The sequence below is a fragment of the Mya arenaria genome, chromosome 9 (genome assembly GCF_026914265.1).
Source record: "Mya arenaria isolate MELC-2E11 chromosome 9, ASM2691426v1".
Lineage (NCBI taxonomy): Eukaryota > Metazoa > Mollusca > Bivalvia > Myida > Myidae > Mya > Mya arenaria.
The window spans coordinates 8,574,228-8,598,321 of NC_069130.1; the positions used below are offsets into that span (position 1 = coordinate 8,574,228).

The following is a 24,094-nucleotide window of genomic DNA, read 5'->3' on the forward strand; positions in this document are numbered from 1 at the left end:
AAATCAGATTTTATGAAGGCATTGGTCAAAGTTTCTTGTAATTTGACTTGTCTAGGATGTTACTTAGCCATGCATCGGTGGATTTTAACTTCGCACACATGTTCACCACATCGTGACTGTGTGTGCGAGATTTAAGTCTGTTGGTCAAAGGTCAAGGGCAAACTTAAATTGAAGTGACCTTTCACAAATGTTTACCATGAGTAGCCAAAAAAACAAAATAAGTTCAATGTTCATAAAAGCGCTTTGATATTCAATTTTACAACCTTTCACAGAACTGATTCCGTATTTCTATTCAGCAGTGCACATGGTGCTTTTTGCTTTTGCTGACAAAGGTCTAGCTGATATAAAGTGACCCTTATCAATCTGTATACCTTTCCATCTTGATTGTGGCCAGTTAATATTTTAACCTCAATTTGTGGTTATACTCCTCTTATATACCTTTACAACATTCATTGGTTATAATTAATGATTCTCTTTTTACCTACAGATGGTTGAACTTTCTAACAGGCTACCAGATGTGTTCAGCCAGTCATGGGGTATGGAAGTGGCTATACACCCCTTATATACTGTTACACCATCCATTGTCTATCATAAATGGTTCTCTTTTTACCTACAGATGGTTGAACTTTCTAACTGGCTACCAGATGTGTTCAGCCAGGCTGGCGGTATGGAGGTGGCCAGGTTGTCATTCCTGGGACCATTCTTCGCACTTGGTGTGTTTGCCGAGGATAATGTGAGTACAAAGTTAGATAATTATCATTAGGTACTTTTTACCTTGCCATTGTATTTTTTTATAGAAAAAAACTGACATTTCTTTTTTAATCTGTACGGGGTTATTCTAAAAGATCAACGTTTTCCCTTGGAGTAAATTTGCCCCAGGCCAAAAAAATGGTTGGATTAGGGTAACATCCTTTTCAAAAACAGGTATGGAAGATAGGCTTTTTTATTTTATTTTTTTCATACATGCAGTTGTATTGATTTTAAATACAAGTGTTGCTTTATGGGTAACATCATCCAGTAGAAATTTTGGGAAACTTATATCAAAGTCCTGTGTCCTCTCATTTAGTTATTCTAAGACTTTTAGAAGACTTGAATTTAAGAAGTCAATGTTTGTCTGAAAAAGATTGTTTTAAAACCAAATAAGAATTCTGGTAAATGTTGTTTTAATGCATATAGTTATCAAGTGCAGTATCTTTCAACCCATTGCCAGGGACTAACTAATGGGGTGGGTATGGTGGGGTGTACCCTGCAATTTATGTCATTTCCTGCATTCTTTTACTAATCTGCTTTATAGTTCAGCTATAAAATTGTTGTTTTTTTCATATTTTTTTGTATTCCTCAAAGTATTTTAACTAAACAATTTCACATGGTAGTGAATGGTTATGTTTATATTGACACCAATAATGTGTAAAACCCTGCCTCCCTAAAATCTGCTGTCCTTGTACATAAAAAGTGGGAATCATGTGAATGATGCGATCATAAATAACAATTATGTGCAATAAAGTAATATATCAAACAATCATTTAATCAGATAGGAAATATCAATTAGGAAAAAAACATTGATATATTAAATTATATTACAATATCACAAGCTTCACCTTCAAGCCGGCTGACATCATCTGCACACACATGCATATATTTGCTTATAGAATGATGAGATCACCAAACTGGACAGTGTTAAAGGGACTGTGTCACAGATTGGCACCAAAAAAAGTTTTTTACTGTAACGAATCTCAGGACAATTATCTAATAGAATGTGTTACGCTTTGATATCATAACTGTAAAAAAAAGTACCAAAATGTAAAAACAAAATTGTGTCGGAGACCGGGTTTGTACCCGCATCACCAAAATTGAAGTCCAGTGACTTACTTACTGAGCTATTAAGGCTTACTCCAATCAGATGACATAATTAAGCTATAAACCTACCTTGGTAATATCACGTGGTAACACCGACTAGCCAATCACGCATAAGGAATGAATTCTACCTGGTAGACATACCCAGTAACTTTTTTTAATGGAAAAATACGAAATAACTGCTGAACTTTGATAAATTGTAAACTATGTGGTACTTTAGTAAGTAAGTTTCAATGCATTGTACACATCGATGCCAAGTTTATGTCATTTTTCGACAATTTTCTTTTTTTCCGCTATCTGTGAGACAGCCCCTTTAACAACATTGACGTTAATGTTAACAAATTTCTGAACAATCTGCCTAATACTTAATTAAATAACTCATGAAAACACACATACAAGTACTTAAAACATATGTACTGAAATGGTAAAGTGATATTTATTAGAAACAATGGCAGCATTTGTATAAAAAGTAGCAAAGTTGCTTTAAGTGTTTTTCATTCATCCCAAGGTCCAGTCTCGAAGTTAAAACCTGTCAGGCTGTCCAGCATGATCGAGGTTATGATTTTGTGGCTTGGTGATTTGTAACAAAATAGGTAATTAAAGGCTATATGTGCTTTCATAGTCTGTTCCAGTTTCGCGTAGGTGAGTTGTTGAAGGTAGTACAGGAAAGGGATACAGTCAATATATCGGTCAATGTCACCTTCTATACTGAACAGTTCATCTAAAAGATCTTGTGGAACACAGAATATTTCATCGTTTGTGAAGCGTAAACACATCGTTGTGTATTTTTTTAGCATCTCTGTATTGGAGTTGATGAGCAATTTGTTTTTAAACTCGGAGCTTGTTTCTGGATAATCCTTTTCCTGATGTGCACAGCAAATGCCACACTTCAGGCCCAGCAGTCCTTCACAGTGGGTCAGTACTTCTGCAGCTTCATCATACTGCCATGCACAGTACAACATGGAGGCAAACTTTAACTTACTGGACATAAGGTCAGAGGCCAGTGAAAACTGATACAAGTTAAAGATATCTTTTGTGATTGGTTGTCCACGCTCCATGCACCTTGAAGCCAGCATGGAGGCAAGCATGTTGTGCTGGAATGGAGTCAGCCCAGAAAATACTTCCTGTTCTAGGTCACTTTGGTTATCAGACATGTTCTCTAGAGTATTCAATTGGCTTACATTGCCATCAACTGAAGTATCAACTGTTATCAAATTGTTCAATTTATGGTCATATATTTCCATTAACAGTAGTTTATGTAGAAAAGCACTACAGGCCTGGGTTCTTGTGCTCACTTTCTGATGTGGTATGTTTGCAACACCTGAACATTGTTGCAATCTAAAACCAATTTCGTCCATAGGAGTGTTGATCAAGCACTAGTTTCATGTTGATGAGATTGGAAATAATGCTGCATAGTTTTGGAAGCTCCCAAAAGTCCAACTTTCCCACAAATAAATTAACTCCAGAGATTGTAAAGTGGGGATAATATTTCTGTTTGACCCATCGTTTTATTGTTTTCAAAAGTAGACGCACACATTTCACAATATTGTCTTCCCTCCATATCTCAGCTGGATAGTTTTCTATTGTAAACATCATTGCAGTTGTAATGTGAAAAGTGCTAAATCTATCATCAAACTCAGGCTTAAATAAAGTTTTCCTAATTATTTTGGTGAGTGTATATGTTTGAACTTGAACAGGGCTAAAATCAAACATTCGATCTCGTTCCATCAATGGAGTTGAAAAACTCCACTGCCATTTTGAATAGGGATAACTAGTTTACTTTGAAGGAACCAATAATCCTTTAGGAGGATCACGTTTAGTTGGGCTCTCAGTGTAGCCCTGTGGCACTAGGAAGACTCCAACCTCCCTAGCTCTGGCTAATGTGTCAGGCTTGGGCCAGTGTCCAGGGCGTGGTCTGTGGAACATGAACTGGCATTCCTGGGGTAGCTGGCCACATTTGTGTGCCCAGACCTTGTCATTGTTTTTATCAGCTGAAATTGATGGGCCATGTCTATATATTTTACCGGACTTAGATAAGCTCCTCTCAAAGTTCTCCTGTTTAGTCATAGTACTAGTCAATATAACTCTCCCCTCTACATCTAGTATATCATCAATATCCTCAGGTTCTAATGCTGGAAGTCGGCAGTCACTTCTCATTCTCTGCTAGTAGCAGTGTTGAGGAGGAGTGAGATCATTCTTTAACACTAGAAGATTTGGCTTTCCAAACTGCCACTCACTCCAATCAAGAGCCACATTTATTTTGCCATCACAGAACAAGCTGTCAGTATCAGAGTTCATCCCATGTGTTGTCGTGGCCTCACTCTGACTACCAAATATATATGTAGTAAGAATATCATCTCTCAAAACGCCATCAATATTTGACAATGTCTCTTGCATCCGGTATGTTCTCCTCCTCCTGGAAGTCACTGAGCTGTTGACCCCGATATCCCCCATCACCTGGGACAGTCGCAGGGAAAACAGTCTCTCACTCTCCCTATCACTATCTATAGTTCAGTTCTTTTTAAAATTGGTTCCCATGAAATATTATTCCTTATATCACAGAATATGTATATTGCAATTATATAACTTTACGTCTACTAATTTCGTATTCCAAATTTCCATGCTTAAATCATTCCTTTGTTATTCAAGAGCTGCTTGTGTTGGAAGATCAATATTGTCATGAGATAAATGTTAAAAGAGATCTTATTTCGAAACTGCTATTCAAATTATTTAAAGTTTAGTCGCATAATATTGATCCGTTTTTCAAAGGGAATTCCCCAATGACTTGTTTTTAACCAGGTTTTCAACGAAAACCAGGTTATTAGAATGAGGTTGTCGTTGGGCGGGCGGGCGGGCGTCAAACATTGGTTTCTGTTCAATAACTTTAGTTAGCATTGATAGATATTGATGAAACTTGGTGTGTAGGTAGCTTATGGGAAGAGCTAGCTTGGGATTGCTTTTGAGGGTGTGGGGCTAAGGTCAAGGTCACTGTTACTAAAAATAGAAAAATGGTTTCTGCCCAATAACTTTAGTTAGCATTGATATATATTGACAAAACTTGGTGTGTAAGTTGCTTATGTGAAGAGCTAGCTTGGGATTGCTTTTGAGTGGGGAGGGGCTAAGGTCAAGGTCACTATTACTTAAAATAGAAAAATGGTCAAGGTCACTGTTACTTAAAATAGAAAAATGGTTTCTGCACAATAACTTTAGTTAGCATTGACTGATATTGATGAAACTTGGTGTGTAGGTAGCTTATGTGAAGAGCTAGCTTGGGATTGCTTTTGAGGGGGGTGGGGCTAAGGTCAAGGTCGCCTGTTACTAAAAATAGAAAAATGGTTTCTGCCCAATAACTTTAGTTAGGATTGATAGATATTGACGAAAGTTGGTGTGTAGGTAGCTTATGTGAAGAGCTAGCTTGTGATTGCTATTGAGGGGGGAGGGGCTAAGGTCAAGGTCACTGTTACTTAAAATAGAAAAATGCTTTCTGCCCAATAACTTTAGTTAGCATTGGGTAGCTATGTACAGAGCTAGCTTGGGATTGCTTTTGAGGGGGGTGCGGCTAAGGTCAAGGTCGCCTGTTACTAAAAATAGAAAAATGGTTTCTGCCCAATAACATAATTTAGCATTGATAGATATTGATGAAACTTAGTGTGTAGGTAGCTTATGTGAAGAGCTAGCTTGGAATTGCTTTTGAGTGGGGAGGGGCTAAGGTCAAGGTCACTATTACTAAAAATAGAAAAATGGTTTCTGCCCAATAACTTTAGTTAGGATTGACAGATATTGATGAAACTTGGTGTGTAGGTAGCATGTGAAGAGCTAGCTTGGGATTGCTTTTGAGTGGGGAGGGGCTACGGTCAATGTCACTGTTACTTGAAATAGAAAAATGTTTTTTAACCAAATAACTTTTGATAGCATTGATAGATATTGATTAAACTTGGTGTGTGGGTAGCTTATGTAAAGAGCTAGCTTGGGATTGCTTTTGAGGGGGGTGGGGCTAAGGTCAAGGTCACTGTTACTGAAAATTTAAAAATGGTGTCTGCCCAATAACTTTAGTTAGCATTGATAGATATTGATGAAACGTAGAGCGAAGGTAGCTTATGTGAAGAGCTAGCTTGGGAGGTGGGGTCAAGGTCACTGTTCCTAAAAATAGAAAAATGTTTGTTTGTGCCCAACAACTTAGTTAGAATTGATGGATAGTGATGAATCTTAGTGTGAATAAAGCTTATATGAAGCTGCAGATTGAACTTGCTCATACAACAAATTAATTGGCTATAATTTCTGATTGCCCATAACAAAAACCTGGTTTCGTCGCATTGCGGCGCTTCTAGTTTTGTATATACATTTGAACTTAATGTAGTTTGCTAAAAATCATGCGCCGGTTTCTCAAAAATACTTTAGAAGTAAATTACTTACTCTTTTGCAAGTCTTAACTTGGTATGAAGATTGGTCATGGTCAATAGATGTGACTTCTTTTTATTTTACTTTCATGATGACTTACTAGAAAATTATGGGTGCCTTTATACAATATCTTTGAACAACTTGATGCACATAGATCATGGTCAGAGTGTGATGGTAATGCTTTGGGGATCAAAGGTCATGGTCATTGTGATCTGCACTGGAAAATACAAAAAGTGCACTTTCATTTCCAAAAACCTTTGAACTGCTTGGAGGAGAGTCTTCAATTTTGGTATGCACTATGGCCAATAGATGTGACCACTATTTATTTTGAGATTAATGTCATGGTCATGGTGGCCTAACTAGAACAAAACTTATTTATGTGTGTAAACATTTAGGATATATGTAAAACCTATATTAATGGTTTTGTTTTTTCCAGACAAAGGTTGTGGAGAAGCACTTTTCCGGTCATCAGCTGACCCCAGACAATGTACGGCTGGTCCATCAGTCACTACAACACCGGATGCAGTATCTCAGGGTAATTGCCATTTTGGCATTCTAAGTCATCAGCCCAAACATTTTACGCTAGCTTGGCTTCTATTTCGAATAAAACAGAAAATCGAGGTAATATCATATATTTCATAAGTCTGTTTCTGTGTTGTCTTCGTCGGCGGTGGTGGCGGTCGCGTCCCGTTTTCACTTGTCCGCGGCATATCTCATAAACTATTAATGGTATCAACTTGAAATTTCATATGTGGATTGATCTCATTGAGGGCAGATCTCATTGAGGGCAATTGCAGTGCACAAGAACTGTTACTCTTGCTTCCATATTTTTAGAGTTATCACCCTTTGTTAATTTTCATGCAAGTTTTGTCCGGGGCATATCTTATAGAATATAAGAGTTATCAACTTGAAACTTCATATGTAGATAGATCTCATGGAGGGCAAGTGTAGTGCACAATAACAGTAACTCTTGCTTTCTTAGTTTTAGAGTAATTGCCCATTGTTAATTTTCATGCTTAAAGTTTTATCCGGGGCTTATCTTAAAGAATATAAGAGGTATCAACATGAAACTTCATATGTAGATAGATGTCATTGAGGGTAAGTGCAGTGCATAAGAACCGTAACTCATGTTTCCATATTTATAGAGTTATTGCCCTTTGTTGGCGTCTGCGTCCTGTTTTCACTTGTCTGGGGAATATCTCATAAACTATTAATGGTATCAAATTGAAATATCATATGTAGATAGATCTCTTTGAGGGCAAGTGCAGTGCACAAAACTGTAACTCTTGCATCTATATGTTTAGAGGTTTTGCCCTTTGTTAATTTTCAAGCATAATTTTTGTCAAGGGTATATATCGTAAACTATAAGAGGTATCAACCTGAAACTTAATAGGTAGATAGATCTTATTTAGGGCAAGTGCAGTGCACAAGAACTGTAACTCTTGATTCCATATTTTTAGAGTTATTGCCCTTTTTTAATTTTTATACCCCCGAAGGTGGGCATATTAAAATCGCAATGTCTGTCCGTCTATCCGTCCGTAATTCCGACTCAATAACTCAGAATATTATAGACAGATTTTAAAATAACTTGCCACATGTGTTCGGCATACCAAGTCGACGTGTCGCGTGCAAGAACCATGTCCCTATTTCTTAGGTCAAGGTCACACTTAGTGTTTATTCACAATGGAATGCTGCATATAACGACATACAGTATAGGTTGTCGTGTCCGGGCTGTAACTTTCCCTTGTATGGACAGATTATAAAATAACTTGGCACATGTGTTTGAATTACCAAGACGATGTGTGGGGTGCAAGACCCGTGTCCCTACCTCTAAGGTCAAGGTCACACTTAGTGTTTATTCCCAATGGAATGCTGCATATGAGGACATAGAGTATAGGTTGTCGTGTCCGGGCTGTAACTTTCCCTTGTATGGACAGATTATAAAATAACTTGGCACATGTGTTTGAATTACCAAGACGACATGTCGCTTGCTAGACCCGTGTCCCTACCTCTTAGGTCAAGGTCACACTTAGTGTTTATTCACAATGGCATGCTGCATATAAGGACATAGAGTATGACAGATTTTAAAATAACTTGGCACATGTGTTTGGCATACCAAGATGACGTGTCACATGCAAGATTCGTGTCCCTACCTGTAAGGTCAAGGTCACACTTAGGTGTTTATTCACAATGGAATGCTGCATATAATGACATAGAGTATAGATTGTCGTGTCCGGGCTGTAACTTTCCCTTGTATGGACAGATTTTGAAATAACTTGGCACATGTGTTCGGCATACCAAGACGACGTGTCATGTGCAAGATCCGTGTCCATATTTCTTAGGTCAAGGTCACACTTAGTGTTTATTCACAATGGAATGCTGCATATAACGACATACAGTATAGGTTGTCGTGTCCGGGCTGTAACTTTCCCTTGTATGGACAGATTATAAAATAACTTGGCACATGTGTTTGAATTACCAAGACGATGTGTCGGGTGCAAGACCTGTGTCCCTACCTCTAAGGTCAAGGTCACACTTAGTGTTTATTCCCAATGGAATGCTGCATATGAGGACATAGAGTGTAGGTTGTCTTGTCCGGGCTGTAACTTTCCCTTGTATGGACAGAATTTATAGTAACTTGCCACAAGTTCGACATACCAAGACAACGTGTCACGTGCAAGAACCGTGTCCCTACCTCGAAGATCAAGGTCACACTTAGGTTTTTATTCACAATGGAGTGCTGCATATAAGGATACAGAGTATTGGTTGTTATGTCTGGGCTGTAACTTTTTTTTTGTATGGACAGATTTTAAAATTACTTGCCACATGTGTCACGTGCAAGACCCATGTCCCTACCAAGACCCATGTCCCTACCTCTAAGGTGAAAGATACACTTTGTGTTTATTCACAATGGAATGCTTAATATAAGGACATAAGAATGTGGGTTGTCATGTATGGGTGGTATTTTTTTATGTTCAGAGGCAATTTTAAATAACTTGCCCTATGTATTTGTTTGATCTTTAACTTTTCATGTACTGACCTTGTTCATAGGTCAATGTCACATTCGGGGGCATTCGTCACATACTGTGACAGCTCTTGTTTGTTGTTAATTTTTGTCCAGCTTAACATTATTACCTTCAGTTTAAATGCCACCTACACTTGAAAGTTTAATGGCAACATCATTGTCTATAAATGAATAATATGCCAATTAAACAGCTATAAAGTCAACAGTAAATAATTCGTCAGGTGACACAATCAACTCGCGGAGTTCTAGTTGTTATGAAAGTGTGTTGCAAAAAAAAAATATGTTTCAAAATGTGGCTTTTGCGAAACTATTTGATGTCAATGTTTCTTTTAAATTAGTATGCGCTATGACGTCATGAAACAACTTTGCACTCCCTATTTGGTGAAAATGCACAAAAATGTCCTTTTCTACATCAATTTTACACAGAAGTAGAAATTAGGATATGCAAGAAAAAAAAATCAAACATGTATTTTTGTCTCGGATCAAAAGATCACCCCCAAGGTCTGTGCAAATTGGTCAAGGTTGAAGACTGACCAAAGTGACTCACATGCTCCTGGGTCTGATTTGTTTTTATGACTGAGGAAGCATAAAATATATGGCAAATGAAGGACTTGATCAGAACATTTTTATTTGAAAAATGTTTTTTAACCCTATAGGAGGAGTTATATAAGATCCTTCACGCAGTGTTAGTTAATGCAGAAACACGAGAAGCTGCCATGACGTACATAGCCACGTCCTTGGAGAGAAACGGCAAGAAATCACAAATTGTGGTATGTGGTTGGTGTTAAACTTACATGTACCTTAGTGTACATTAATCTTACACCCAATTGCCTAACAGATGTAATAAGTTCTCGTCTTTTTATTTCTTAATTTAAGTCTTAAAAAATACTGGAGATTGGATTTAAGTTTGAAAGACTTAAATATCAGTAGTCTTTTGCCTATGGTTTAAGGAATTTTACCAAAAAGGATACACATCCTAAAGTTGCATGGCTTAGTTGAAGTTTGCTTAAAATGGTCAGTTTCTTATCTAAATACAGGTTTGTGCTGAAATATGCAAGGTTATATTCCTAACTTAAAACTTATTTTGTGATAGTTTCTTCAACAAGCGAATCATACAAAAATAAAAATATAAAAGCTAGCTTCCATGGATTATATTATTTTTTAATGAGTTTATGTTCTTAACTTTAAAGGATATATATAATTATACCAGGGTATCACTATGTTTCGAGATCTAAACAGACAACGAAATAAGTGTTTTGGATGAATAAGCCCGAATTTATATACTACTGCTTGGCATTACATATTTGAACAAGCCGTGCTGTATAAAATTCAGAATTTTAGCAAGCCAAGAAAGTGTTTACATGTGCAGGGCTTGCGTATTTATGCTAATTTTGAAACCTGGATCTGTGATAGATTTTCTTTTGTACTAATGTGTGTTTACATGTTTTTCTTTACCAGGTAAACAACAAACATGTAGCGGGAGATGGATTCATGTTAAACCTGCTCAGTGTGCTGCAGAAGCTTGCTATGAAAGTCACTCTCGATAAGGTACTGGTAGTGATTGTGAGGTAATGGCAGGGCATGTATTCATGAAATATCACATTTCCTAACAACAGGCATTCCATCATTTTTCTAATATTAAGTATCGCACTGGTCATATTACTTGATTATATCTGAATAGCTTTATTTTCATTGACTTTCTTAAAATACATGTATTGATAAAACAGCCCATTTTCAAACTTGAGTGATTTTCCTAATTTAAGTATCTCACTGGTCATTGGTCATATGTAGTAACTACTTGATAGTTTCTGAAAGATTTCCTTTTTTTTCCTTGTCGCTTTTTAGCTCACCTGTCACGTAGTGACAAGGTGAGCTTTTGTGATCACTCTTCGTCCGTCGTCCGTCCGTCCGTCCGTCCGTCCGTCTGTTCACAATTGCTTGTGAACACAATAGAGGTCACAATTTTGACTTAATCTTTATGAAACTTGGTCAGACTGATCATCTCTATAAAATCTAGGTCAAGTTCGATATTGGGTCATCTGGGCTCAAAAACTAGGTCACTAGGTCAATTAGTAGAAAAACCTTTTGAACACAATAGAGGTCACAATTTTAGCCTAATCTCAATGCAACTTGGTCAGAATGGTCATCTCTATAAAATCTAGGTCAAGTTCGATATTGGGTCATCCCAGGTCAATAATTAGGTCACTAGGTCAATTAGTAGAAAAACCTTGTGAACACAATAGAGGTCACAATTTTAGCCTAATCTCAATGCAACTTGGTCAGAATGATCATCTCTATAAAATGTAGGTCAAGTTCGATATTGGGTCATCCGCGGTCAACAACTAGGTCACTAGGTCAATTAGTACAAAAACCTTGTGAACACAATAGAGATCACAATTTTAGCCTAATCTCAATGCAAGTTGGTCAAAATAATCATCTCTATAAAATCTAGGTCAAGTTCGATATTGGGTCATCTGCAGTCAATAACTAGGTCAATAGGTCAATTATTAGAAAAACCTTGTGAACACAACAGAGGTCACAATTTTGACCTAATCTTTATGAAACTTGGTCAGACTGATCATCTCTATGAAATCTAGGTCAAGTTCGATATTGGGTCATCTGGGGTCAATAACTAGGTCACTAGGTCAATTAGTAGAAAAACCTTGTGAACACAATAGAGGTCACAATTTTAGCCTAATCTCAATGCAACTTGGTCAGAATGATCATCGCTATAGAATGTAGGTCAAGTTTGATATTGGGTCATTCACGGTCAATAACTAGGTCACTAGGTCAATTAGTACAAAAACCTGTGAACACAATAGAGGTCACAATTTTAGCCTAATCTCAATGCAACTTGGTCAGAATGATCATCTCTATAAAATCTAGGTCAAGTTCGATATTGGGTCATCTGCGGTCAATAACTAGGTCACTAGGTCAATTAGTACAAAAACCTTGTGAACACAATAGAGGTCACAATTTTAGGCTAATCTTAATGCAACTTGGTCAGAATGATCATCTCTATAAAATCTGGGTCAAGTTCGATATTGGGTCATACGCAGTCAATAACTAGGTCACTAGGTCAATTATTAGAAAAACCTTGTGAACAAAATAGAGGTCACAATTTTAGCCTTATCTTAATGAAACTTGGTCAGAATGATCATCTTAACATAAGCTAGGTCAAGTTCCATATTGGGTCAACCCAGGTCAAAAACTAGGTCACTAGGTCAATTAGTAGAAAAACCTTGTGAACACAATAGAGGTCACAATTTTAGGCTTAACTCAATTCAACTTGGTCAGAATGATCATCTCTAGAAAAATATAGGTCAAGTTCGATATTGGGTCATTCGCGGTCAATAACTAGGTCACTAGGTCAATTAGTATAAAAACCTTGTGAACACAATAGAGGTCACAACTTAAGCCTAATCTAAATGTAACTTGGTCAGAATGATCATCTCTATAAAATCTAGGTCAAGTTCGATATTGGGTCATTTACCGTCAATAACTAGGTCAATAGGTCAATTAGTAGAAAAACCTTGTGAACACAATAGAGGTCACAATTTTAGCCTAATGTTAATGCAACTTGGTCAGAATGATCATCTCTATAAAATCTGGGTCATGTTCGATATTGGGTCATCCGCAGGCAATAACTAGGTCACTAGGTCAGATATTAGAAAAACCTTATGAACACAATAGAGGTCACAATTTTAGCCTAATCTTTATGAAACTTGGTCAGACTGATCATCTTTATAAAATCTAGGTCAAGTTCCACATTGGGTCATCCGCGGTCAATAACTAGGTCAGTGGGACAAATAAAAGAGTGGCCTCTAGGGGCCATACTTTTCATTGGATCTTTATGATAATAGGTCAGAATGTTCACTTTATTTAGCAAAGCTACAGGTGAGCGATACAGGGCCATCATGGCCCTCTTGTTAAAATACATGTATCGATAAAACAACACATTTTTAAACTGAAGTCATTTTCAAACTCTTAATTAAATGTTCATTTGTTGGCTGTTTTCTTTCCAGTCTATTTCAAAAATATCTATTTATTCACAGGCTCTTATAAATCCATGCACTGGCTATTTTCTGCTCTTATTTTTAGGTGGACCCTTACTACATGTTTCACCCGCAATGCCGTGTAAAGCTCCGCTCAGAAGCTCGACTCAAACTCTCATCTCAGGAAGCCGATGCTTACACGGACAAGCTCAGTATGTACAGTGTTAAAGATGCACTCTTACTCCCAGATAAGAATTACCACAATTAATACAATTGTTTTAACTTACCAAAAAGGATAAATAAATATCGAAAACAACGGTTCTTAAGAATGATATAATGTTTAATTTGAAAGAATTTAATTTGCAGAAAACATGGTATTTCTTATTTATTTTATGAGATGATAGTTGATGGCACTAAATCTTTTTGGACCCACCAATCATTTAATATTCATGCATTTTCAGCTATTAAATACGAATATCACTTTGAACAGGGAACAAAAAATATAAATGCATTTCTTGAAAATTATCAATGAATTGCCAGAGTGTTAGGCCTAGTTAAACCTCACTTTAAGATTAGTAGTTTTACCACTTGTAAACTCCAATTAAAGACTGTCCATAATCATGGTTCTAGATCCCAAATTTCAGATCAATGAATATTGATCAGTTAACGCATAACCAGCACAGCCCTTAATCTTTAAACACAACCCTAAATGGTAATTAGCCAGTAAACAATACACAGGATATTTGACACCCTGTGGTGGCATCAGGTCCATAAAAACAGCACCTGGTCAGCTGGGGATGAACAAGACAGATTGAGACATTTCTGAAACTGGGCTTTTAAGGTAAATTAAGTTTTGGTGAAATTAGTCATGCTTTAGCTGCTTTAGGCAGGAGGTCCCAGGAAGTTTTCAATGTAGTGTTTCAAACTAACCATTTTTCCCCCCTTTTAACCTTTATTTGGATATCAGACTACAGTTGTATAGACCGTTATTGTCATCCTTTGAAACTATGGCTATGATTGCAGGGTCAGACCCTGTTCCACCTTGGCAAGAGCCAAAATTCCCGACCGAGTGTTTCACCCTGACTGTCAATGCCCACCACCTATCAATCCTTCCTGTGGTACAGCGACACCAGCGCTGCGTACGGGCGATACGTGACCTCTCCCGGGTCGTTGAAGAGCTTGAGAATTCTGAGCCCATTTGGAAACACTTTCCCCAGGCAGCTCGCAATCGACAGATTGTGAAGAAATATAAACAACAGTTCCAGGTCTGTACTACATAGCTTTGTAAACTGAATGATATAAGATAATTTGAAAATGAATGGTGAAGATCCTGCACAGTAAATTTAAAACTCTGGTGTAACATGGTGGAAATGACAGTGTTCCATATAATGTTAACTAAACTAAGCTTAACAATTTCTACTCCAGAGGTTACAGAAGAGCAAGCTGTGTGCCGAGGCTGCCATTATGGATGAGTCTCTGTTACGTAGATGTTTACAGTTTTACAGCGTTCTGGCAGAGTACCTGCTGGCAATTGCTGATCCTGTGAATAAGGGGTAAGAGGTTGTAACCTAGATGTTTACAGTTTTACAGCGTTCTGGCGGAGTACTTGCTGGCGATTGCTGATGCTGTGAATTAGGGGTAAGAGGTTGTTACGTAGATGCTTACAGTTTTACAGCGTTTTGGTCAATTACTTGCTGGCGATTGCTGATCCTGTGAATAAGGGGTAAGAGGCTGTTGCATAGTGGACATCTGTTTTTGTAGATCCTTGTAGTTTTACAGCATTCTGGACAAGAGCTTGATGGACATTGCAGACCAAGTAAATAAGTTGTAAAGGGGGTGGGGGGAGTGTAACCTTGTAAATATTGGTTCCCATTATATTATTCTTGCAGTTTTACAGAACCAATAAACAAGGGGTAAGGGGCTACTTTGAGAACATTGACAAATACTGTACTGAATATTTTGAGAGAAAAAATATTAGTTCCAGTAGAATTTTTCCCAAAGTGTATTGAACTGATCTTTATGAAATCTAAATTGTTCATGTGCTCCTTAAATTATTTTTTTCTGTATTTGAATTTATGTTTCTAGTGTTTGCAATTTACTTAAGGAAATAAACCCTGATTATGTTTGTATTTATTTATATGTTTTTCTTGTTTGGGATTGAAAACTGGTTAGCGTGTTCTAATAAAATTATGATAATCCCTTCAGGACTTGCATGCACTTGTCTTGTTGTTTGTATTAACACAAAATATGTCTTTACCTTTACCTTTCAGAACTATATTACCACTGCCAGCTGAAGTTTCGCCCTTGTTCCAAGCACTGCCAGAGTTCAACCTGGAAGATGTAGCGGAATTTACGCTCTTTGTTGCTCAGTAAGTATCTTACAGGAGTGAGAAACTTCACTCTTTACAGGATTAAAAAAACTTTCAACTCTTAATAACTCTTGACAACTCTTGGCAACTATAACAGATATGTTTAAATGCAATCTTAGGCTCTTAAAATGCTCCAAACCTTAGAGCTTAAAGGAGGCTTTGCCCTCTATGACCCCCACCAACATGCTGCCCAGGTCCTGCAATAGGGCCTAACTAGGGTCTAACTAGTACCCAGCATGATATTCAGGGATCTGGCTTTCAGCATTTCTCAACCCTGAATTTAATAGTAAACCATGTACTGAGTTGATGGCCAGTATGGTGATTTTTTCACAATTATCAAAATTAAGATCTTGAACAAGCCTGTCACTAATACTGAATATCAGCCTGCCACCATCGTGCTGTCCTGGACCTGCAATAGGGCCTTACTAACACCCCCAGCATAATGTCTGGCTATCAGCAATTTTCACCCCTGATTTTAATGAGAGGATGATCAGTCTGGTGATTTTTTTTTTTTTTACAATCATCAAACTTGAGATATTGAACAAATTCAAGTCTATCTATTCCCCATTGTCAACCTGCTGTAATATACCCATGTTTGTATGTTAACAGAGCTATGCCCCAGGCACTAGAAGACCCGTGTACAGATAGACTACTGCAGCTGTTGATTGTATTTGTATGCAGTCCTGGCTATGTTAACAACCCATATCTATTGGCCAAACTGGTCGAAGTCATGTTTTACTTCAATCCGGCAGTACAGGTAAGCGGATAAAAAGAGGCTATCTCCCTTACCAGAATTGAATGGTAAAATTAAAACATGTGTTTGTGCAGGCATGTGATTCATTATCTGGAACAACAGTGATATGGTTTCAACAAGCAATTTACAATAATGCTATTAAAGAGACTAGACACTGATGATAATATTGCAAAGAAAATACTTATCAAAAACTTGTTTATGAATAAATTTGATATTGTTGTGTACAACGAATTGAATCTTACTTACTGATGTGTAAAATCGCTTAGGACAAATGTATCTTTTGTAGTTTTGGCATATTTTTCCAATTCCAAATTGGGTTTGTCTACCATGTATTTATTTCACTGATAAATCTCTATAAACCCCCAGAAAGCATGTAATGAATACTTACATTGATAATAGCCTGTGGAATGTTTCTCTTCAGCCGAGAATGGACAAAATCCATGAGCGACTTCTCCTCCATGACCTGTCCAGGGAGTTCCTGGCCCCAGCTCTCATGCAGTTCTACACAGGTAACAGAATGATGCAACCTAAAGCCAGAAAAAAAAAATGGATTGTAAAGCATGACCATTTCATTTCAAAACATCTCTTAAAAGCAGTGCATCATGAAATATATATTCAACTGTTCATAAATTTTTTTATTTTTTTTTTATGGAGATTAAGTGGTTAGGAAGTAAAAAACAAGCAACTTATTACCCGCCCCTCAAATTTTGGAGTAGTTTGTGCCAAATAAACAATATTGGTCATATTAAAATAGATTAATATTTACTTTTCAGGAAAATAAGTTTTGAAAAAATAATCTGATTTCACTGCCAAAAAAGAATCTACTAATCTAGAAATCTACTAGATCAAGCAAGATGTTTTTGAGCAAGTTCAGTATATATATGTTATCACATTAAAGATTTACTCTTACTCCCAAATATGATTTACCGAAACTAATACAAATGATTTGATATAACAATAAGACTGAATAAATATTGAAAACAATGGTTCTTATGAAGGATACCGAGTTTAAATTGAAAGAAAGGTGCAGAAAATATGATTGCAGTAAATCTTAAAGCATTCACCAATCATTTAAAAATTTTGCGTATATATAGCTATTAAATACACAATTACAGTATTGTAATCAGTATTTTTTTTTTTTTATTAATTCATTATTTTGGAAGTAGTTAAAGGTATATCACTCAAAATTTATGTTTGTTATTCATGTGTATGTATTGATTATGCCCCCCTTCGAAGAAGAGGGGTATATTGCTTTGCACAGGCATGTCGGTATGTTGGTCGGTTGGTCGGTCGGTCCGTCGGTAGACCAAAGCTTATCCGAGTGATAACTCAACAATTCCTGGACGTATGGTCATCAAACTTCACATGAATGTTGGGACTGACCAGTAGATGACCCCTATTGATTTTGGGGGTCATCGGGTCAAAGGTCAAGGTCACAGTGACCTATAATGGTAAAATAAATTTAAAGCTTGTCCGAGTGATAACTCAACAATGCCTGCACCCATGGCCATCAAACTTGACATGGAGGTTGGGCCTGACCAGTAGATGACCCCTATTGTTTTTGGGGGTCATCAGGCCAAAGGTCAAGGTCACAGTGACCTTGAATGGTAAAAGGTTGTCCGAGTGATAACGTGACAATGCCTGCACCCATGGCCCTCAAACTTGACTTGGAGGTTGGGCCTGACAAGTAGCTGACCCCTATTGTTTTTTGGGCTCAATGGGTCAAAGGTCAAGGTCAAAGTGTCCTTGAATGGTAAAAGGTTGTTCGAGTGATAACTCAACAATGCCTGCACCCATGGCCCTCAAACTTGACTTGGAGGTTGGGCCTGACCACTAGATGACCCCTATTATTTTTGGGGGTCATCTGGCCAAAGGTCAAGGTCACAGTGACCTGGAATGGTAAAAGGTTGTCCAAGTGATAACTCGACAATGCCTGCACCCATGGCCCTCAAACTTGATTTGGAGGTTGGGCCTGGCCAGAAGATGGTCCCTATTGATTTAAGGGGTCATTGGGCCAAAGGTCAAGGTCACAGTGACCTGGAATGGTAAAAGGTTGTTCGAATGATAACTCAACGATGCCTGCACCCATGGCCCTCAAACTTGACTTGGAGGTTGGGCCTGACCACTAGATGACCCCTATTGTTTTTGGGGGTCATCTGGCCAAAGGTCAAGGTCACAGTGACCTGGAATGGTAAAAGGTTGGGCCTGATCAGTAGATGACCCCTATTGATTTTAGGGGTCAAAGGTCAAGGTTACAGTGACCTTGAAAGCAAACTCGACAATTCTTGGACCTATGGTCATCAAACTTGACATGAAGGTTGGGCCTGCCCAGTAGATGACCCCTATCGACTTTGGGGGTCATCAGGCCAAGGTCAATGTCACAGTAATCTTTAACACAAAAAAGTTAGCAAGTCTTCCCCCACTGATATCTCAACAATGCCTGAACCTATGATCAATAAACTTGACATGGATGTTAAGCCTGACCAGTAGATCACCCTTATTGATTTTAGGATTCATAGAGCCAAAGGTCAAGGTCACAGTGATCTTGAATGGTAAAAGGTTGTCCGAGTGATAACTCAACAACGCCTGAACCCATGGCCTTCAAACTTGACTTGGAGTTGCATCTAACTTGTAGATGACCCCTTATGATTTAAGGGGTCATCGGGTCAAAGGTCAAGGTCACAGTGACCTTGAACGAAAAAAACTTGTCTTGTGATAACTTGACAATGCCTGAACCCATGGCCCTCAAACTTGACATTTAGGTTTCTGGTGACCAGCTGATGACTCTGGATTTTGAGTTCATAGAGTCAAAGGTCATGATGGTCATAACACACTTTATCCCTTAAATGGTCATAATCTTAAAACAGCAACAAATCAGCTGTCATTTCGGTCCATGCATATTTCATTCAATTGTCCATATAATCCTGACAACATGGCGCTCAGGGGGGGGGGGGGGGGGCATAATGTTTGACAAACATCTCTTGTTTTGAATAAAAGTGTCACTTTAAGTATAATTTTTAGAAAATAATCATTATTATCATATAAATTAATCTCTGCGATTTCCCTATTTCAGACATTGAGTCTACTGGGTCAAGCAACGAGTTTTATGACAAGTTCAGCATACGCTACCACATTAGTATCATCTTCAAGGCCATGTGGGGCATACACTCACATCAGCTCAAGATCATCGAAGAAGCAGAGTATGTATCGGTATTATTATCTCCGATGTTATATAAACTATATGTAACAAGTTTAGTATAATACGTTGCAATATCATTAACTTCAAGGCCATGTGGGGCATACACTCACATCATTATTATTATATGTTATATAAACTATATGTAACAAGTTTAGTATAATACGTTGCAATATCATTAACTTCAAGGCCATGTGGTGCATACACTCACATCAGCTCAAGATCATCGAAGAAGCAGAGTATGTATCGGCATAAAAACCGCCTATGTTATATAAACTATAAGTAACAAGTAATACTTTGCGCATCATTATTAACTTCAAGGCCTTGTGGGGCTTAACGTCTACAGTTCATCAAAGAAGCAAAGTTTGTAAATAAGTTTAAATAGCGCCTATGTTATACAACTATGATTAACAAGTTTAGTTAAGGTAACCACATCATTATAAACTTATAGGTCATGTGGACCATTGGTTACACCAGCTGAAGATCATCAAAGAACCAGAATGTTTTAGGAAATTAGGAGTGTACATCTAGATTTAATTAGCTCATCTGTTTTTGAAAGAAAAAAAAGATCATTGCCCTTCAATGTCTTTGGAAGGGCTGGCAATAACATCATGCTGGAACTCAATCTTCCAAAAACTTGGAAACATCTGTTGAAAGTTTGGATTTGTATAATGTTTTGTTGAAAATTGGTCAAACTAGCCATGGTTACCTTACATCAATATTAAAAAGTAGTATTTCATCATCTTTACAAAGTTATATTATTTCAAAATATCTCAGTATAATATGGCTTGGCTGAACAGTACAATTGAAATTGATCTGTTACTATTGATTCCATTCTTGAAAATGTATTGACAAAATAATACATTCTCAAGACTTGGTCTACTGACTGTCGTAGTGACCAACAGACTGACCATCTGACGGACTATCCAACCATTAAATGTATATTCCACTGTGATTTTCATACCAGATTTTTTAAGACCAATATATAGTTTTGTTTGTTATCCCTTTATTCCTGTTTCTTGTATATTTACAGCAAGGGGAAGCAGTTTGTGAAGTTTGTGAACATGTTGATGAACGACACCACATTTCTGCTTGACGAAAGTCTTGACTGCCTCAAGCGAATACACGAGGTACAGGAACTCATGACTTCTGACGAGTGGAACAAGAAATCTCAAGTAAGTATATTTATGCACTGAGGTTATTGTTGTTGTTTTTTGGCATTTTTTATTGTCTATATTTGGTAATATTGTCAGTGTCAAAAAGAAATATTTTTTCCAAATGTTTAATAATTGAATAAAAATTCCCAATCAGAAATTTAAAAGAAAACATTTTTAACAAAAACTTTTACTGTAGTTGATTGTGGTTGAAGCGATATAAGCCCTCAAATAAATTATTAAAAAAGAGTACCTGGTATTTGAGTATACTCCACGAACAAAATCATGTATTAAAAAATCCAAGTTTTGTGAAAAAACAAAGGGAAAATTCCCAATTTCAAGGGTAAAGGTCATTTTTTCAAATACCAGGAAAAAAGATGAAGTCTACCTGTGTTGTGATTAAGCGGACTAGGTCAATGCTAACCAGTTAGTGTTAGAAGTTTCACTTAGGTTGGCAATGTTAAGTTAAAATCTCGTCTACCAGTGTAGTCAATAATCAGGCTAGTAAGATGCTAGTCAGTTAGTGATATAGCATTTACTTTGAGGTTGGAGATGTCAGGTTAAATTCCCAAAGTTGCTGCATCATTGTGATCATATCGAAGATTATATTAGATAAGAACCGGTGGCTCCCTCACTTTTTACTTGGCATTTGAGAGTAGTTCAGGGGGCTTTGTATTATTAAGGACATTGGTTAAACACTGGAAAGTTGTCTTTTGTGTATCATTATTTAACACAGGGCATACTAAAATGGCCATGGAGTCTGTTATAGAAAAGGTGGGGTTATGGGGCCCTGACATACTGATGTATGTGACCATGACTTTTCCACTATGCTGTCAATTCATTAAAAACATTTGAAATATGTACAGAGTCTTTTCATTGGTTATCCTAAATCACTGTGTGACACAATATCTTAATAATGCACATATGAATATGTATGTGTTGAATGAACTGTAACTATCATTTAGAACTTGTATACATTCAGGAGCAGCAGCAGACAGAGCAGCGACAGCTGGCAACAGACGAGAAACAGTGTCGGTCGTACCTGACCCTGGCCACTGAGACAGTAGATATGTTCCATTACCTGACCAACAAGATACAGAAACCCTTTCTCATACCAGTATGTATTATACAGTTATAAATATAAATATATAATCATTATTATTGCTCCATTGGCCATGTTATATTGGCATCACGGTTTCAAACAGCATCATATTTAACCTTGACCACTGAGATGGTTGATATATTCCATAACCTGAACACAGATGAACAAAATACAGAAAGCCTTTCTCATGCTATGACTTATGGTTCAGTTATAAATACATTATATAATAATTATGAATACCCAATGGGCAATATAATATTGTAATTGACCGAATGGTATCAGTAACAGTTGTGTTTAACCTGACCATCAAGATACAGAAGCCTTTTCTCCTGCCAGTATGTATTGGAGTCATTATATTGTAATTACCATATTTCCTTAATGTTTGAATACTGGCACCTGAGTGTGAAACAGTTGTTTCTGGAAATTCCTGTTATAAGTAACTGCTTGTTTTTCTAGAATAAGCTGTCAGACTGGTATATACAACCTTAAGAAAGCTGAGAAAGTCAGTCCATGGAAAATATTGCTTGGACCTTCATTTTAACACATCCATTGACACACCTGATTTTAGTAAATAAAATGTAATTTCCTTTCCCCTAGTGGTCAAATTCAAAACACAAGCCCGCAAGCACTGCACTGGTAAAATGTTTTCTGGCCTTGCTGAAACTCTGAATTTTATAAAGCAGGGCTTGTTTTGCCAAGCAATAGTATCAGAATTCGGGCCTGTTCATCCATAAATCTAATTTCGATGTTGTAATCCCCTTACTTCCAGGAATTGGCTGACAGACTTGCCGCCATGTTGAATTTTAACCTACAGCAGCTCTGCGGTTCCAAGTGTAAGAATCTTAAGGTCCGAAACCCGGAGAAATACGGCTGGGAGCCTAAGAAGCTGCTGGATTATCTCACAGACATCTACCTTCACCTTGACTGCCCAGAGTTTTTAGAGGCTATTGCTAATGATGAGGTGAGTTTACAGGACTTTTACTATGAATTTTTTTTATAATATGGCTTTAAGTTGAGAACAAATTAACTTTGTAACATTATGATTATCAGAAAGACATGGTCCTGACAGCATTATGGCTTGACAGCGTTATGGCTTCAAAATTTTTATCTTTGGTTTACACCCAACCAACCATTTATATGGTGAGCTGAGGAAGCCATGACTGATTTAACCAACCAAGGTGAGTATTTTGGCTGGGTCAAACAAAAATGCAGCCATATCGGTGCCACTTCACAGATTTGTAGACATACTGACCATCATGTTTTTTGCTCTAAAACTGTTGTCTTGTGAACAAAAAGAATATTCCCCTTAAACGATACACTCCGTTTGCAAATATATTTATGATGTAAACCATTTTATTCCAGAGATCCTATCGCAAGGAGCTGTTTGATGACGCTATTGTGCGTATGCGGCGAGCGTGCATCAAGGTCGAGACAGACATCGAGAAATTCCGGAACATTCAAGAAAAGGTTGAGAGGATTGTCGTACAAAAAGCTCAGGACGAGAGAGATTATGGGGAGATTCCAGATGAGTTCAGGGGTAAGTGCCATTCACCTTTATCCGTTATATTCAAAGCATAAAGGGATAGTGCACGTTTTCAGGCCAGATTTAATAATATCTTGGTGAATATATTTGTAAATTTAAAGCTGCACTCTCACAGATTGAACATTTTGACAACTTTTTTTTTTTTTATCTTGGAACGAGCCAATTTTTGTGAAAATGCATAGACACCAGTGATATAAGACTGCTGACAGCATTATGGCTTGACAGCGTTATGGCTTCAAAATTTCGTCTTTGGTTTATACCCAACCAACCATTTATATGGTGAGCTGAGGAAGCCATGACTGATCAAACCATGCTGGCAGTTTTCTTAAACTGTTAGTAACGCTTTTAGCCATAAAACATTAATTTTCGAACGGAAATATGAAAGTCTACGATCTGATCTTTTGTCAGCAGTCTTATATCACTGGTTTGAAGATCTTCACGAAAAAATTGAATCATTCTAAGACAAAAAAATAAAAAGTTGCCAAAAGGATTAATCTGTGAGAGTGCAGCTTTAAATTTCCTTAGTGTCATGTTTTCGTTGTTTTGCTATGCATTTGTATGTATTGAACTTAAGCTTGTATTGAAAATGAATTCAACAACTTGTTGCCATCTGCTATGTTCCAACAGATTTAAGATTAACATTAAAGTTATGACTAAGATCTTTAAGTGAAACGGGGGGCCATTACTTGTGGGTGGAAACATGT

The 24,094-nt window shown here is 37.3% G+C and overlaps 1 protein-coding gene across 1 annotated transcript in view; it reads left to right on the top strand.

Annotated features, from left to right (window-relative positions):
• LOC128246877 (ubiquitin conjugation factor E4 B-like) overlaps positions 1 to 24,094 on the top strand; it is a 40,015-nt gene that overhangs the window by 8,733 nt on the left and 7,188 nt on the right. Inside the window, exons 12-26 of the mRNA XM_052965402.1 lie at positions 617 to 733; positions 6,689 to 6,787; positions 9,934 to 10,047; positions 10,736 to 10,825; positions 13,379 to 13,484; positions 14,296 to 14,537; positions 14,698 to 14,825; positions 15,543 to 15,641; positions 16,251 to 16,398; positions 16,817 to 16,904; positions 19,469 to 19,595; positions 20,625 to 20,766; positions 21,728 to 21,862; positions 22,617 to 22,808; positions 23,210 to 23,384. Of these exons, the coding sequence (XP_052821362.1) occupies positions 617 to 733; positions 6,689 to 6,787; positions 9,934 to 10,047; positions 10,736 to 10,825; positions 13,379 to 13,484; positions 14,296 to 14,537; positions 14,698 to 14,825; positions 15,543 to 15,641; positions 16,251 to 16,398; positions 16,817 to 16,904; positions 19,469 to 19,595; positions 20,625 to 20,766; positions 21,728 to 21,862; positions 22,617 to 22,808; positions 23,210 to 23,384 (2,002 nt within the window). The remainder of the gene's footprint in view (positions 1 to 616; positions 734 to 6,688; positions 6,788 to 9,933; positions 10,048 to 10,735; positions 10,826 to 13,378; positions 13,485 to 14,295; positions 14,538 to 14,697; positions 14,826 to 15,542; positions 15,642 to 16,250; positions 16,399 to 16,816; positions 16,905 to 19,468; positions 19,596 to 20,624; positions 20,767 to 21,727; positions 21,863 to 22,616; positions 22,809 to 23,209; positions 23,385 to 24,094) is intronic.